Source organism: Urocitellus parryii, chromosome 5 (assembly GCF_045843805.1).
Source record: "Urocitellus parryii isolate mUroPar1 chromosome 5, mUroPar1.hap1, whole genome shotgun sequence".
Classification (NCBI taxonomy): domain Eukaryota; kingdom Metazoa; phylum Chordata; class Mammalia; order Rodentia; family Sciuridae; genus Urocitellus; species Urocitellus parryii.
Genome location: NC_135535.1, coordinates 137,013,793 through 137,031,493, shown reverse-complemented (window position 1 = coordinate 137,031,493; position 17,701 = coordinate 137,013,793). Strand labels below are relative to the sequence as shown.

General features: G+C 32.3%; 1 protein-coding gene across 1 annotated transcript in view; it reads left to right on the top strand.

The window, feature by feature from the left end:
- Pten (phosphatase and tensin homolog) overlaps nucleotides 1–12,642 on the top strand; it is an 88,114-nt gene extending 75,472 nt beyond the window's left edge. Inside the window, exons 5-7 of the mRNA XM_077798276.1 lie at nucleotides 66–232; nucleotides 3,048–3,272; nucleotides 5,979–12,642. Coding sequence (XP_077654402.1) covers nucleotides 66–232; nucleotides 3,048–3,272; nucleotides 5,979–6,164 — 578 coding nt within the window. The 3' untranslated portion in view covers nucleotides 6,165–12,642. The remainder of the gene's footprint in view (nucleotides 1–65; nucleotides 233–3,047; nucleotides 3,273–5,978) is intronic.
- The last annotated feature ends 5,059 nt before the right edge of the window (nucleotides 12,643–17,701 follow it).

The window sequence follows — 17,701 nt, the reverse complement described above, 5'->3', positions numbered from 1 at the left end:
AAAATAGCTTTTGGCAGTTGAAGGCATTTCCTGTGAAGTAAAATAGTATGTATTTAACCATGCAGATCCTCAGTTTGTGGTCTGCCAGCTAAAGGTGAAGATATATTCCTCCAATTCAGGACCCACACGACGGGAAGACAAGTTCATGTACTTTGAGTTCCCTCAGCCATTGCCTGTGTGTGGTGACATCAAAGTAGAGTTCTTCCACAAACAGAACAAGATGCTAAAAAAGGTTTGCACTTTACTTTTTTGGGGGAAATTATCAAAATAGCCATACCTGTAAGAGTAGCCCTGGATCTTTTATTTAAAGCCTTTAGTTAGGCAGAAGTCATTCAATAAAGAGAGATTGGTTAAAAGCTGTATTTTATTTTATGATGAACATTTAATTAACTGTGGTTAGCTTTCTTAAACATAGTTAAATATACAGATGCTTACTTACTTTCTTTTGGTGTTAATGGAACATCACAATGGTAAATAATCTTGTTAAAAAGAAAACTATATGACATTGTAACACGAAATTAATTTTTCTTAACTTGGTTTATGCAAAGAAGTTTTGTAAAAATGTTAGATTGTGTACATACTCCCATTCAGTCACTTATAATCCCCTTTTAAAAGATGGTGAATTAACTGAGAAGAAATTAGCATGGGACCATAGGTTTAAAAAATGCTAGACTTATAGACAGCAATAAGATCTTTTCTGTGGTCTTGTGTACTGACACAAGCCACTTTTCCCCATTTTATGTTTCTTGAGAATTGGTTGCTTTATTTTTAGTTTTCCCAGATTCACTAAATATTTAGCCTTTTAACTAGGAGAGAAATAGTTATGGAGAGGAAATAATAAGGAATGAAAAAAATGTGGTATTTAAATATGCAGGTTTAGAAAGTGAGGTTTGTGTTTTACTAAGCTGTATTTAGAGAAGGCAGAGAAGGCAAGAGCTCGATTATAAAATAAACTATCTTGGTTTAAAATATTAAGTGTGGACATTAAAAGTGAGCTTAAAGTGCAAAATTTTTAGGTAGTAATGGGAAAAAAGCACTGATTTTGTGTGGTGTTGCTGCCTCATTAATCATACTAGATATATAAACAGTACTATTTTTTAGACATGTCAGATTGATTTAGTTTTCTCAATTTTTAGTTTTTCTTTTGAAAGAAAATAAGAGGAAGTTTCATTTATTACTAAAAATTTTAACACTGTTCTGACTTATCAGAAATGTTATTTCCTTTATTCAGAATTCAAGTAGTTAGAAAAAAAAATCACTGAATATTAAAGTGATATTTTTCACCAGAAATACATTTTTTACTCTTGTGTTTAAATAAAAATTAAATATATCTCAGTAGCTTTGAAATAATAATTTTTGGGAATCCAGAAAGTGTTAGCAAATGCTTCAAAATCAAGATAATTAGTAAGCTATGGGTTTTTGTGGTTTTTTTTTCCTCTCTTGTACTTTATAAGACTCTGACATACATAATACACATAAAATTTTATATTTTGCTCTTAAAAACACACACCTGCTTCACCATTTCTTTGTACTTGTAGGAAGGTGTTAACTTTAATTTTAGTTCTTCTGTACTTCACACTTAGCACATAAAATTGAAGATTAAATATTTATATTTTAGTATGTCTTGGATTACTTTACATTAGTTTCAAATTCTACATGATTTTCCCTGTCTTATTTAACTGTCTGCTCTGATTTAAACAAAAAACAGTTTTAGTATAATCAGTACATATTAAAAATCCACATTTTTGGAAATTTAAATATTATTAATTAGCTTATTTTCTTCTAAGTAAAATATAATTCCTAACTTGTGACTTTGCTAAAATAATTGTAATTAACAAGTTTTTAAAAATATTTTATTTTTTAGTTATAGTTGGACACAATACCTTTATTTCACTTATTTATTTTTATGTGGTGCTGAGGATTGAACCCAGGGTCCCATATGTGCGAGCTGAGTGCCCTACTGCTAAGCCACAACCCCAGCCCTGTAATTAACAATTTTTAAAAGGACTTGTCATGTATAAGATTATCTTGCTAGGTAGGTATATTATGAGTTAGAAAGAAATTTAAGATCCTTAAAGAGTCTTAGCATCTTCTTGAGGAAAAAACAAAAATTTCAAGGTAAATTAAAATAGAAAGTTTATATGGCAGTGTGAGGCACCAGATAAGATGCCACAAGGCTTTACATCATTAACTGTCAAATGACCATACAAGCTTAACTTTTATGTTGGTAACCTCCCCCACTCCCATTTTATTATGAAAGTTTTCAGGCATACATTTTCATAGAAGAAAATGGAGTCAGTTAGATTTAAATATTGATTTAGAAGTAAAAATGTATGTGCCATGCTTCATGAGGGAAGTACCTCACAAGAACTTTTATGAAAAATATCTGAGTTTTGTTTATACCTACAAATGCATAAACTCAAAAACATTTTTAACCCATTTTGTCCCATCATCCCAGATGCAGAATACCTATAAAAACTTGCATATATATTCTGAATTATATGTAATATATAATAGAATTATATAATATATAGCAGACTTAGGTAATTATAATAGAATTATAATTATATTAACTGATATTAGTTAACACATGTATAATTTCTAGATTGTGATTTCCAACTTATTTATTTATTTATTTTTTGGGCGATGCTGGGGATTGAACCCAGGGCCTAGTGAGGCATGCACTCTACCAACTGAACTATATCCCCAGCCCCTGATTTCCAACTTATTTTAATGTACCTGTGTCGATGCAGAATTGAAAATTTGTGATTTAATGGGTTAAAGCTAGTATTGGACTAAAAAGGAATATTTTACTTATAATTTTAAGACAAAAGTAAGTTATCTCTGATCTTATGAGATTATATTTTTGAACTAAAATTTTGAAAGAAAAATTCTCATAAATGTAAATGCAGCAGATAACCCACAGATTGTATTTACCTTTATTTGAAATATCGAATGTATATAGTTTAATTTGTTGACTTCTTGGGGCAAGTATTTACAGGTGACATTTAAAAAAAATTAGTAATTTGTTTCTTTTATTTTCATAGGATAAAATGTTTCATTTTTGGGTAAATACGTTCTTCATACCAGGACCAGAGGAAACCTCAGAAAGAGTAGAAAATGGAAGTCTATGTGATCAAGAAATCGATAGTATTTGCAGTATAGAACGTGCAGATAATGACAAGGAATATCTAGTACTTACTTTAACAAAAAATGATCTTGACAAAGCAAATAAAGACAAGGCCAACCGATATTTTTCTCCAAATTTTAAGGTCAGTTAAAAGCATTGGGATGTATTGGTGAAGACATGCATGCATCCGTGTGTGTGTGTGTGTGTGTGTGTGTGTGTGTGTGTGTGTTTGTGTGTGTGTGTGTTTTGTCCTCTAGGGTAAAGAACTGAAGAACTTATCTTGACTCATTTTTAAACTAAATTATTCATTACTTAGAAGTATATCCCATCTGACTCAAATGTATGATGTCAAGGTCATTGTACTGTCATGTGTAACTAATTAAAACAAATAAAAAAAAAAAGAAGTAGTGTTTATGTAGCAATAACCTACAAGTTTATAATGAAATACTATTATGCACACAGACTAAAAAAAGCTCCGTTTTTCCTTAGCATATTCTTTTTCATTGTTATTTGATGAAATCTGGGGTAGACGTGTAGAAGAAGAGTTAGGTGAGTGGGATATGAAGTAAGAATTGAGGAATAAAGAAATGAATAGAAGCTCAGGCATTTGGGAATGATTTTTAGATAATTTTTATTGGTGCATCGTAATTATATATAATAGTGGGATTCATTGTGACATATTCATACATGCACATAATTTGGTCAATTTAGAAAATAAATTGTGTAGAATGTTTTCACCACTTCCACTCTTGTCTCCCCTTCAATTTATTTTCAAGTCTTCAGAATAGATTTGATTGTTTCACTATTATTAACATTTTTTAAAGACCTTGTAGGTACTATAAAGACCCATATGATTTAGCACAGACCTACCTCCCATCTCAGTTCTAGCTACGTTCTCTGTTTGTTCCCCAAAATTTAGCCACACTAGTCTTGCTTCAGTTCTGCAGAATGCAACACTTCTGCCTCTACTGTTTACAGTTTTATTCTTTCTTCCTCTACCTCTCTTCCCTACCCTTTCCCCCGACCCTTATATGTCTCCTGACTTCTCATGTTTCCAGCTTTAATTTCAGTCTCATCTGCTCTGTAAAGCCCTTTCTGATTGTCCTCCCTTGTTATTCCCTTTTTAAAATTATTTCTATTTCCACATGTATGTCTTGCAATTGTTTGGCTTCATTTTAATTTTTGTCTATATGAGATAGGGGTGTATTTCTATTTATAGACAAGAATTCTTCAGATTAAGAAAATTGATTTGTGAACATTGAATGGTTGTTTGCCATTTTCTTCCATTTCTTATTCTACTTTTTTTTTTATCTTTTAGCATATCTTGTTTTCTTTTATGTATTTTTCATTGTAACAAATCTAACAATAGCTTATAAACACATTACTAGTAATACTTAAAATGGAGAGGGAGATCTACATGTTCATAAGTGAAAAGAGATCTAACATTAAACACCTTTTAATCTGTGTTTAAAAGTTTCCTTTAGAATTCACAGGTTTCCATCTCCTTTCTTTTCTCTAAATCTGAATTTTCCTCAACAATTAGACTTTAAAATATCTTTCTACTTTTATTGTTTTCTCTTTTAACATTACCGAAAGTTTTATATTTGTGATTGCAAATAAAAACTATTTTAGTTGTCAGTGCATAGTTAACAATGTTATACATGGTAAGTGCTATGAAAAATAGAGACGGGAGTAATCTTGTCATTTTTTTTTTAAACCTATGATAGCTAGAGAATGCCTGATCAAGTGAATGACATTTAAGTAGAGGCATAAATGAGATGAGTGAGTTATACAAATATCTGGGAAAAAAGGGAAGTATAGATCAATGCAAAAGCCCTGAGATAGGAATAAGTTTAGTATATTTGAGTAACATTAGTCATTTTGACCAAAGAAAGTGGATGAGAAAACCCGTCCTAGGGTGGAGACATTATGTTTTCAGCATAAGAAAGATATAATCTGAATTTTGTCTTTGAGTGGAAGCTAGGAAATCAGTTAAGAGGCTGTTGGCAGTGGTTTAAAACATTCAGGTGAGAGATGGTTGCTTGGATGAGAATAGTGGCAGGGAGGGGTAATGAAACTGTCAGATTGGGTATATGTGGTATTTTAAAGATAGAACTTAAAGGATTTACTGATGAAATGGATGTTGGTTGTTATAAAAAGAAGAATTGATAATGACTCTTGAATAATAGAGGAGAGGCTATAGATACCACAGAATAAGCAGGGGATTAAGATCCCACATCTATTGTCTACCAGATATGTTTCCCATTAAAATGGAAATACCTAATATATCAGCGGTTTTTGAACAATTATTTTAACTACGCATATAAAGGCCATTGACCCACTGTTTAGGCCACTATATGGTCTGTGTTAATTTCCTTCTCCTCAATTTAGGCGAAATTTTTAGGGTTGTATGCATCATTGAATCACTATGTATGTTTGTATAGTATGGTTAGTATCAGAAAATATATTGAGTTTTAGACAGGTAATGAGAGAAACATTCTTTCAGAATTGAGCCATTTGTGAATTGAACTTTGTGACTGAAAAATTACATTATGTGAATACTGGATGATCTTCAATCTGCATTTCTTTGTAGGATTATTTAGTTAGTGCTTATAGCTTATGTATCTTAAAAAATATTTTATTAACATCCCAGTTTGTCTTTTCAGTATTTAGCAGGAAAGAATATGTAGGAACTCTAAATAAGAAGAGGGTTATTTGAAAGGCAATTGCTCTTTAAAGATATGTTTGTTATAGTATTTTAAAATGCATCTGTTAAAATATACGTCTTTGTAAGTAACTTAAAATTAGTCATAATAATGGATATTCATTTTTAATTTTCTTTTTCTAGGTGAAACTGTATTTTACAAAAACAGTAGAGGAGCCATCAAATCCAGAGGCTAGCAGTTCAACTTCTGTAACACCGGATGTTAGTGACAATGAACCTGATCATTATAGATATTCTGACACCACTGACTCTGATCCAGAGAATGAACCTTTTGATGAAGATCAGCATACACAAATTACAAAAGTCTGATTTTTTTTTATCAAGAGGGATAAAAATACCATGAAAACAAACTTGAATAAACTGAAAATGGACCTTTTTTTTTTTTTTTTAAATGGCAATAGGACATTGTGTCAGATTACCAGTTATAGGAACAATTCTCTTTTCCTGACCAATCTTGTTTTACCCTATACATCCACAGGGTTTTGACACTTGTTGTCCAGTTGAAAAAAAAGGTTGTGTAGCTGTGTCATGTATATACCTTTTTGTGTCAAAAGGACATTTAAAATTCAATTAGGATAAATAAAGATGGCACTTTCCCATTTTATTTCAGTTTTATAAAAAGTGGAGGCAGACTGATGTGTATACGTAGGAATTTTTCCTTTTGTGTTCTGTCACCAACCTAAGTGGTCTAAAGAGCTTTGTGAATTACAGGTTCACATCCTACCCCTTTGCACTTGTGGCAACAGATAAGTTCACAGTTGGCTAAGAGAAGTTTCTAAAGGGTTTTGCTACCTTCTAATGCATGTATTTGGGTTGGGGGAATGGAGGGAATGCTCAGAAAGGAATATATTTTATGCTGGACTCTGGACCATATACCATCTCCAGCTATTTACACGCACCTTTCTTTAGCATGCTATCATTATTAATCTGGACATTTGAGGAATTGGCCGCTGTCACTGCTTGTTGTTTGTGCATTTTTTTTTTTAAGCATATTGGTGCTAGAAAAGGCAGCTAGAAGGATGAATTTGTATTGGGGTACAGGAATGAACCTTTCGAAACATCTTAAGAATCCACAAATGAAGGGATATAAAAACAATGTGGGCATAGATAAGAAACACAGCAACAATGACTTAACCATATAAATGTGGAGGCTATCAACAAAGAATGGGCTTGAAACATAAAAATTGACAATGATTTATTAAATATGTTTTCTCAATTATAATGACTGCTCCATCTCCTGTGTAATCAAGGCCAGTGCTAAAAGTCGGAAGCTATTAGTACCTACATCAGTCAACAACTTACACTTACTTTATTAGTTTTCAATCATATACCTGCTGTGGATGCTTCTATGTGCTGCCTGCAAACTTCCTTTTTCTCATTAAATATAAAATATTTTGTAATGCTGCACAGGAAATTTCAATTTCAGATTCTACAGTAAGTGTTTTTTTTTTCTTCAAAGATTTATGATGCACTTATTCAATCCAGTAGCTGTCAGCTGTTCCACCCTTTTGACCTTACACATTCTATTACAATGAGTTTTGCAGTTTTGCACATTTTTTAAATGTCATTAACTGTTAGGGAATTTTACTTGAATACTGAATACATATATGTGTATATTAAAATTGTGTTAAAAAGGAAATTAGAGTTGCAGTAAATTTTCAACACTGCACAAATAAGGCATTTAATTTTTCAGTAGAAATTGTTCTACATAAGCTTTATTGATTTGCTATTGAATAGTTTTTTTGTTTTTTTTAACGTGCAGTGTTAAAAGTCATTTCATAGTGTTAGAATTGGGACTAGGGCTTCAATTTCACTTCTTAAACATCATATATTTGATATGCCCAGACTGCATATGATTTTTAGCAGAGTACAATGACTATTGTAAAGCTAATGTGAAGATACTATTAAAAAGGATTTTCCCCCAGAAACTTGGTATCTTTCAAATTATACCTTGACCTTGACATTTGAATACCTAGCCATTATATTTCTTAATGGTGTAGAATCCCATTTTCAATAACTTATTGGTGCTGAAATTGTCCACTAGCTGTGGTCTGACTAGTTATAATTTACAAATACAGATTGCATAGGACCTACTACAGCAGCATTTATAGACTTTAATGGTAAATAGATTAGGCAGAACTTCATCTAAAGTTTTCTTGGTAAATAATGATGTTTTCCATACCTCATCAATTTCACTCAACAAAGTTTTTAAATTTTTAACAAAGCTCCTAGGATTTACACATTTATAATTAAACACTGATATATAGAGTATTGATGGCTCATAAGTTAAATTGGTAAAGCCAGAGACATCTATTCCTAAAATCTCACCATTGAAATTTATGACACCTTATGTTTCATAAAGGCTGAAAATAATTGACTAAAATGAGATATCTATTCCTGTTTTGAAATTAGTTATTAATATTGTTCTTTATTATAGTTTTGGGCACAGCATATTAAAACATAACTTGTATTGTTCCAATATGTAACATGGAGGGCCAGGTCATAAATAATGATATTATAATGGGCTTTTGCACTGTTATTATTTTTCCTTTGGAATGTGAAGGTCTGAATGAGGGTTTTGATTTTGAATGTTTCAGTGTTTTTGAGAAGCCTTGCTTACATTTTATGGTGTAGTCATTGGAAATGGAAAAATGGCATTATATATATATTATATATATATAAAAATATATATTATACATACTCTCCTTCCTTTATTTCAGTTACCATACCCCTAGAATTTGACAAGAATTGTTATGACTGAAAGGTTTTCAAGTCCTAAACTTTATTTATGTCAGTATTCATAATTAGCCTGAAATACATTCTGTAGGTAATCTCTCCCAAGTTTCTGGAATGTTTTCTTAGACTTTTTGGATGTGCAGCAGCTTACATGTCTGAAGTTACTTGAAGACATCACTTAAGAAAGCTTACATTTGGGCCCTGTACCATACCAAGTCCTCTGTAACTCCTCTTGAACATTTTTGCCATAATTATGAAAGGGTAGTTGAATAAACAGCATCACCATTCTTTGCTGTGGCACAGGTTATAAACACGTAAGTGGAGTTTACCGGCAGCATCAAATGTTTCAGCTTTAAAAATATGAGTAGGGTACAAGTTACATGTTTAGTTATAGAAAATTTGTGCAATATGTTCATAACGATGGCTGTGGTTGCCACAAAGTGCCTCGTTTACCTTTAAATACTGTTAATGTGTCATGCATGCAGATGGAAGGGGTGGAACTGTGCACTAAAGTGGGGGCTTTAACTGTAGTATTTGGCAGAGTTGCCTTCTACCTGCCAGTTCAAAAGTTCAATCTGTTTTCATATAGAATATATATACTAAAAAATTTCAGTCTGTTAAACAGCCTTACTCTGATTCAGCCTCTTCAGATACTCTTGTGCTGTGCAGCAGTGGCTCTGTGTGTAAATGCTATGCACTGAGGATACACAAAAAAAAAAAAAAAAAAAAAAATGTGTACAGGATAATGCCTCATACCAATCAGATGTCCATTTGTTATTGTGTTTGTTAACAACCCTTTATCTCTTAGTGTTATAAACTCCACTTAAAACTGATTAAAGTCTCATTCTTGTCATTGTGTGGGTGTTTTATTAAATGAGAGTATTTATAATTTCAATTGCTTAAATCCATTGAAATTTTAAATAATGGGCAGCCAAATATGATTAAGAAGTTTTCTGTATCTTTTTTCCCCCCCTCTGCTGTCCTTTAAAACCTACTATTTATTTTAAAAGAATAGCCTTTGTCAGTTTCGGAGTAGAGTATATGTCTACTCATGTGGCTTTTCTTTATAATTCTGTATTCTGCCATCAACATATGGGAAGCGTCATCTACTCAGTGTGACTTGTGCCATATAAAAATTGATATTCCAGAATAGTCTAAAGGACTTGTGTACTTGAATTTAATCTTGTTATTTGTTAATATTCTTGAAAGATTAAAGACTAAGGCATATCCTTTCAACAAAACATTATAAGGTAATAAGTAAAAGTATAGCTTGTATAAATGTTCTACAAAAGTAGAGAGACCACTAATGTAACAGTGGAATTTAATGTTATTTCAAGTTTTACATGTTCTCTGTGTGACTTTTTAAAAGTAATGTGAATGATGTGTAATAATGTAAAGAAGTATGAAGGCATGTGTGTACTCACACACTTTTTTTATAGGAGTACTGATTACTATGGTTGGAGATAATACTGAAGTCAAAGTATTTTGATTTATAAGAAGATATTTTGGTGATGTTTGAAAAATAGGAGTTTACTGGCATTTTGTTTTATATCATGTCCTCAATATGCTGTAATCTGAGCTAGCTTGGTTCAAGTGAATGCCATCACCATTTCCATTGAGAACTTAAAAATCACCAGTGTTTAACATGCAGGCTTCCAAAAAATCAAGACCCTTAATGTTTAATTTGCTGTTAACATGAAACTCTCTTGGTTCTTTTATTTTTTGCCAGATAATTAGCAATACATCCAAAGTTTACTCTTAAAAATGGCTTAAAATGTAATTTTTAATTAGCAGTTGCTAGTGTAGAGAGAAATGTTTTTGAAGAGAACAGTAATAGTCCAAACTGATATAGGGACAGAACCTAAAAACTAGTAAATAAGATAATGGAGAAAAAATTTTGAAGATGAGAAGTAGACACTGATTTTCCTATAGAATTTTGTAACAATAGGTAGATTGGTGGTCAGGTAAAGTTACTTTAATCTAACTTTTTTTTTTCTTTCTTTCTTTCTAGTACTGGGGATTAATCCCAGAGGTACATTACCACTGAGCTACATTCCCAGCCCATTTTATTTATTATTTTTGAGACAGAGCCTTACCAATTTTCTGAGACTGGCCTCAAATTTGCAATCCTCTAGCTTCAGGTGATCCTTTAGCTTCAGTTACCTGAGTCACTGGGATTACAGGCATGTGCCACTGCACCCAGCCTGTTCTTCCATCTTTCAAGATCTGTTAAGTGTGTTAGAATGTAGGTAGCCACTGTGACAAATTTGATGTTGGTTGGTAGCTTTAAATGTTTGTAATGTGAAGAAAGGAAAGGACAAAATAGTTTTCACTGGTAGTACTCTGGTTCTTAAATTGTCTATTTTTAGAATACTTTCCCAGCATAACAACAAAATAATTATAATCCCACCACCTGGAGACATAGCCATTATTAATATTTTAGTGACTATACAATCATTTTTTCTGTATATTCATGTATATATTTTCTTTAAAAATGGAATTTATACTGTGCATATTCTCAAAGCCTTTTAACTTAGTGTTTCCATCATGAATTTTGTAGAATGTTCCATTGCCTCAGAAAGTGAACAGTAAGTTGATCACTTTCTAATACTACAGAAGCAGATTTTGTGTGGTCACTGAGAGTCCTTTCCAATTCAGTCGGTTAATCATGAATGTTTAAATATTGTTGGCATTAAATACATGTCTAAGTAAAAGTTACATTTATTTAGCATAGTCAAGCTTAACTTCAAGAGCCATTTTAAACAAAGCAGAATGCGTGAAATACTGTTAATTTCATCACCTTTCTATTCCTCTTTTTTTAATTTTTTAAATTCTAATTTGTTATATATATATGATAGCAGAATACATTACAATTCATATTATACTTATAATAGAGTATTCCTCTTTTAGATTGGAAAAAATAACTTTGGTTTTTATAGTTCCCAAATAGTTGCTCAATTTCGAGCAAATTAGTTTAATCACACACACACTCCTACACACACACACAAAAGTAAAACTGCTTTTATCACTGGTTTATCACTCAGTTGTCTTCAAATCTGTGCTCATGTGACTTATATCAAAAACTTGAAGTTTCATGAATACTTACCCCTTTTTCCTCTGAAACCATGTTTAGTACTAAGGTGGGTTTAGAACATACAATTCTTTTTGACAATTATTTGAGAATTTTGGTGGAAAAAACATTTTAGCTGAGGGCAGTATATAACTTATAAACCAATGTATTGATACTTTAAAAAACTTTTTACATATATGAGTGAAGTTAACTGCCATCTTTGAGCATTACCACATTTTAAAATAAAGCTGCCTATTTTTAAATGAAGTGTTTAACAAGGATTTATATTTCTCATTTTTTAAGATTAAAATTAATTTATATTTTCTCTGTTGCATGTGGATTCTTATAATGTAGAGATTTGTTTGTGTGGAATGGAGCAAGGCTTGTAGTCATGGCTCTAGTGATTCAGTTTGCCAAATTTGTTTAGTGAAATTCTTAATGTTTAGGTGTGGTTTTCTGTAGCTATCACTGGCTATTATTTATATGCGCCTTTAGGATTTTCTGCGTATTCTATAGAATTGTCCAAACAGTATCCCACATTTACAAATGTCCTTTCAACATCTAATTTCTGTGTCCATTAAATTGCCCTCGTGCCCTAATGAGCAGTTTGTAAGTGTGTGCATGTGTATGTTTGTGGGTGTGTGTATGAGTGAATTAGATTTTCAAGAATGCTAAACTCCAACTTTAAATAGTTTGGTTCAGGCGAACATTTCTCACTGGAATTTCACAGTTCATTGTAATGAAAATGTTAACCATAGATGACCTTTGACATACGGTAACGAATCTTGAATATAAATGAATTGTTAGTAGCATCTTGATATATGCATTAATGAGTTATTTTAAAAGTTGTGCATTAAACCAAAGTTGGTGTTTTGAAAATGTTTATATTGAGTTCCATTTGGCTACTGATGGACATAAGAATAGAAATGCCTTCCTATGGAGAGTATTTTTCCTTTAAAAATTAAAAAGGTTAATTATTTTGACTATTTGTTTTTTAGCTTTTTATTCTTTCAACAAATATTTATCAAGTGCCTGCTATATATAACAGGTATTTGGAACACATTAGTAAGCAAAAGAAACATACCCTGTCCTTGCCCTGGAAGAGTTTATACTCCAGTAGAGGAAACAGACTTTTCTGAAATAATGATATGCTGTGATACATGCTGTGAGATACGAGATGCATATGATACAGTGATGATCGCCAAACATTCCACACATCCCTAAATTTCCACCCCACTTGGAGTTAAATGGGGTGCATGAAACTAGTTCATTCCAATGAAATACAAGTTAAATAAAGGCATGAAAAAAATCCCCTGTACCATCCAGTTTTTCTCTTTGCCTACTGCGTGACCAAGGGTTTGACATGCTCAAGGTGGTACAGCTGTCAGCCTGAGTCTTGAGTCAATATATGGAACAGAATTCCTTCAAATTCTCCCCACCCACACTAAACTTGTATGACATTTAGCACAAGCAAGAAACTCACAATTAGTTTATACATACTTTGGGACAACTTGTTACTACAGCATATATAGCATTCTGACTAAAGTAGTGTTTTGAGAAAATCAGGGACGGTTTTCTTCAACAACAAAGAGGGAGTTAAGAATGAAGCAAAATGAAATATCTTTTAAATAACTTGATGCTATAAACTAAATTGCAAGACTGCCAGAAGTTATTGAATGATAGTTCCTGAAGCATTGTTCTACATAACTTTGGTGTACAATTGCATGAACAGAAGATCCTTTCCCTTGTGGAGCTTCCATTCTAGCAAGAGAAAATAGTTAAGAGGAAGCATGCCATATGTCAGGTAATAAGTGCAATTGGGGAAATGTGATCAGTTAAGGGAGATCAGGATTGCAGAGTTAGAGAGATTGCATTATTGAATAGGGCAATCCAGGATAGGCCTCACTGGGAGAGTGAGATTTGGATAGACTACTGAAACAGTGACATTAGAATTTTCTTTCACCCTTTCAATCAACAAGATGCACCCAGAATCCTCTATAAAATTTTATTCTAATCTTGTACAACTCACCCAGAATCCTCTATAAAATTTTATTCTAATGTTGTACAACTCTGTTCATTGATTTCTGGGTTTCAAAATTATTAATGGTAAGCCAAGGGAGAATTTTTAAGAATACACCCAAATAGCCACAATGTTCTAAACCATTTTGTTTTCTAAATTGGTTTGCTAAAACCTGTGCAAACACTCTTCCTCTTGATTCTCAGAATTTAGTTTTTTAGTTTTGTGTGTGTATGTGTGTGCATTTTGAAAACACTACTTTAAGAAGTTTAAGTTCTGTTATGACTTAAATATTTCTGTAAGGCTGAAAGGAAATGTCATTTATGATTGACTTATAGGAAATGTTATAAATTTTGAGTTAAGAAAACAGATGAGATTTATAGCCCAATGTTATATGTTTTAATTCTTAACCCATAACCAAAAATCTGGAAAAATAACCAATTTGCAAAAGAGTGTTTTTGTTTGTTTGTTTCACAAAAAGGGTTCACCCAACCTCAAGGATCCAAGAACTTAATCTTTATGGAAATTTGCAACTATTTATTCATCAGAACATTATTTACTTTTTGCTAATCATCAGTTTCTAATGAAGTCAGATATATACAATTGGGCATAAACCCTCTAAAGAAAATTGTTGACTATTAGCTTTTCCTCTTTCAATTCTAATTTAAAAATAGATTTTAAGCAATTTAGAAGACATGTTCTTGGATAATTTTTTTGACATTTCATTTTTTTTAAAAAAAATTAAGGTAGCTGAATGGATTTCCCTAGTGTGAGAAATGGATTTAACCTTGTGTGAGAAAAATCATCATATAAATTTAGGAAAAAAAAATTGTATATATCCTTTGGTTTTGGCTGGAGAGTTAAAATTTACTTAGGATGTCTCCTGAACTCATATCCTTGGTAATTTCAGTTGCTCTTTTAAATATCCATAAATAGGCCCAACACCTAATTTTTAAGGAAGAATACTGTAGTATTCTTTTTGAAAAACCTGAAGGTGGAACAAAGTTAGTAATCTATTTCTATTAAGTAATATACACAGTTCAGCTGGGCACAGTGGCACACACCTGTAATCCCAATGACTGGAGGCTGAGGCAAGAGGATTCCAAATTCAAGGTCAGACTCAGCAATTTAGTGAGACCCTGTCTCAGAAAGGGACTGGGGATGTAGCCCAATGGTAGAACATCCCTCGGTTCAATCCCTAGTGCCAAAATAATAATAGAAACAATGACAATAACTTCAACGTGATTCATAGATAGCATGAAATTTAGCAAAATTATAATCTGTAAAAAGTACTAAGTGTGCCAATACTCTTTAAGTAATAAAACTTAGAAAGCTAAAGTAAGATGAGGTTAAATTATCAGCAAATTAGAGTCATATTAACACTCTTTTCAATTATGTTCAAGTTTTTGAAATGAGATCTCCCCATTTATAAATCCCTATTATCTTTAAGGAAGACAAGTATATTTAAGTTTCCCAAAAGGCATATAAAAATCACTTAAATTTTTAGTTTAATATTTCCACAAACGCGTTATTGGCAGGAAAGGCCAAAATTTTTATTTGGTTATCTTTAACAAGGGAACCACGAATGGCTCTTTACGTAATTATCTAATAGCTTGTTTATTGTGTGTAGTCATCATTAATAATGAATAATGCATAGGCTTCTTATGATTAGTGGTATTGTATTTTAAATGAACTTTCAAACAGGAAAATAACCTTTCTATAGAAATCCAATAAAGATAAAACAAAAATATCACTATGAACATTAATTAGGCAAACTCTTGGCTAGGGGGTATGTTAAAGTGACAAGCAATCGAATCTTTCTCCAGAAAGTTAAACACAGTTCTACATCAGAAAACCTGAAGACTCCTATTTAAAATTCATAGAAATTCTGTGAGTTCAGCTCACTATGTATCAGCTAAAATAAAGGGGCAGAGAGAGCAAAAAAGCAGAAGCAGGAGGAAAAGAAGCTTCTGCAGAGCTCAAACTACCTTTTTATCCATGGAAGGCTGCTAGAGTATTAGGAAAATAATAAATAACTGTTTCATGATTTTGAACCTGCAGTACATACACAGCTTCACCCTTTATGATTTTATCCCATAAAGAAAAACTTGAAGTCAAGGTGCTTAAGTTACTCAGGTTTTACAACCAGGAAGTTGGGAAGTGGAAGTGAACCCAGGACAGTGTATTATTCCAACAATACTATACGTGCTACTTCTTAAGCAGAATCAAATTTACAAAGCACACAGAAAAGAGAAACCTGGAACTTACAGGCTGTGGAGTCATGCCAATACTCTTTATTACTGACAGAAAAAAAAAGCAAACTTCAATGAAAGGTACAAATTTTGCAAAATGAACATCAAAGATAATAATCATTTTAAAATTGTTCAAGCTATAAAAAAGAAAGTATCCAACTTGTGAAGTTCTTAAAAGGTAAGATGGGAAGATATTGACACACATTTTGCTCTCAAGACTCTGAATGAGAACTTCTTGATTTGCCAGTTTGGTGTTGAGTCCACCTAAGAAGCTCATTTTTGCTTGAACTGGAATACCCAGACTGTTTAAAAAAGTGATCAATTCTCAGTTTAGCAGACTTACCAGCCATCCAACAAGTCCATTGAGATTATAATAGTGCAGAAGTCAGAAAAGGTCATACATTTTAAACAGGGAGAGGAGCAGATACAATGTCTTGATGTAAAAACCAACTTGGCCATTTAGGAAACTGGGAAGAGAAAGGCTAGAGCAGAGGACTGTCGTGAGACAGGTGAAAGATAAATTTTGGGGAAGTAGGAAGAGGAACTAGTGGTTTCCCCTAAGGCAGAATAAAACAACTAAAATTTATCTCTCCTGCTAATGACAGCTAAAGACAAAAATGTACCAAAGACAAAAAGTAACTACCTGAGAATTTGAAAATAAACAAAAATAGGTAAACTGAAGGATCAAAACAGAAAAGCAATCTATATAGGGATATTTGCTGGGGTTTTGTCGTTTGCTTACTTTTGTTGTTGTTTTTTGTTTGTTTTGTTTTGTTTTTTACTTTTTTTCTCTTTTAAGATGAGCCCCACTTGGGGAGCTACACAGTGCCATGAGTAGCTAAAACAGAGAAATACAGTTTTCTGGCCCAAAGAGTTAGGGTCCCGAGGGCATGGGAAATATGGGTGAGGGATTGGGAAAATCTTGGTGAGAAGTGAGTTTGGAAAAAGGGATCCTCTAATTCTTTGTTCCACAAGTTCTAGGTTCACCCCTGAGCTGGCATGTACAGAACAGAGCATAGCAAAGCTTTCAGAGATGAAACTGAGATTGGAATTTCTACTCACACCTGTGAGTAGAAATTACAATCTTGAGCCTAATGGTTGATTGCCTGTATCAATCAATCAACCTTTTCCAGAAAATTCTAACAGAACCCAGAGTCTGTATGACTCAGTATCCAATATTACTTAAATAGGAAGAACCAGGAAAATGTGACAAATTCCCAAGGAAAAAGATAATCAAGAAGATGCCAACTGCAGGATAACCCAGATGTTGGAATTATCAGATGTAAAAACAACTATTATAATTATACACTGAGATAAAAATAAACACTTGAATGGAAAGATAGATGGTCTCAGCAGAGAAATAAACTTACGAAAAGAATCACATGGAAATTTTACGACTAAAATTTTTATTATCTAAAATAAAAAGAACACATGTAATGGGCACTTGAAGAATGGAAATGACAAAAAGAAGGGACAGTACATTTGAAGATAACTGGATAAATATTCAATTTTAATTATGGCTTTAGAGTCTTAAAGGTGGATGAAGCTTTGAAAAGAAAATGTATTTGACTGTAATTAGCTACAGGAAGCCTTACTAAAATACTAATTCAAGTGCTTTTATAAGGCTTTCACAGATAAATATGAAGTTCCTGCTATTTGTCAATTATATTAAGGAATCACCATTATCACAGGTCCAACTGTAATAATTATGAGAATTTTCTGTTACAGTGTTAAATAGGATTAAAACATGTTTTGAAAGTTCTATCTGTGG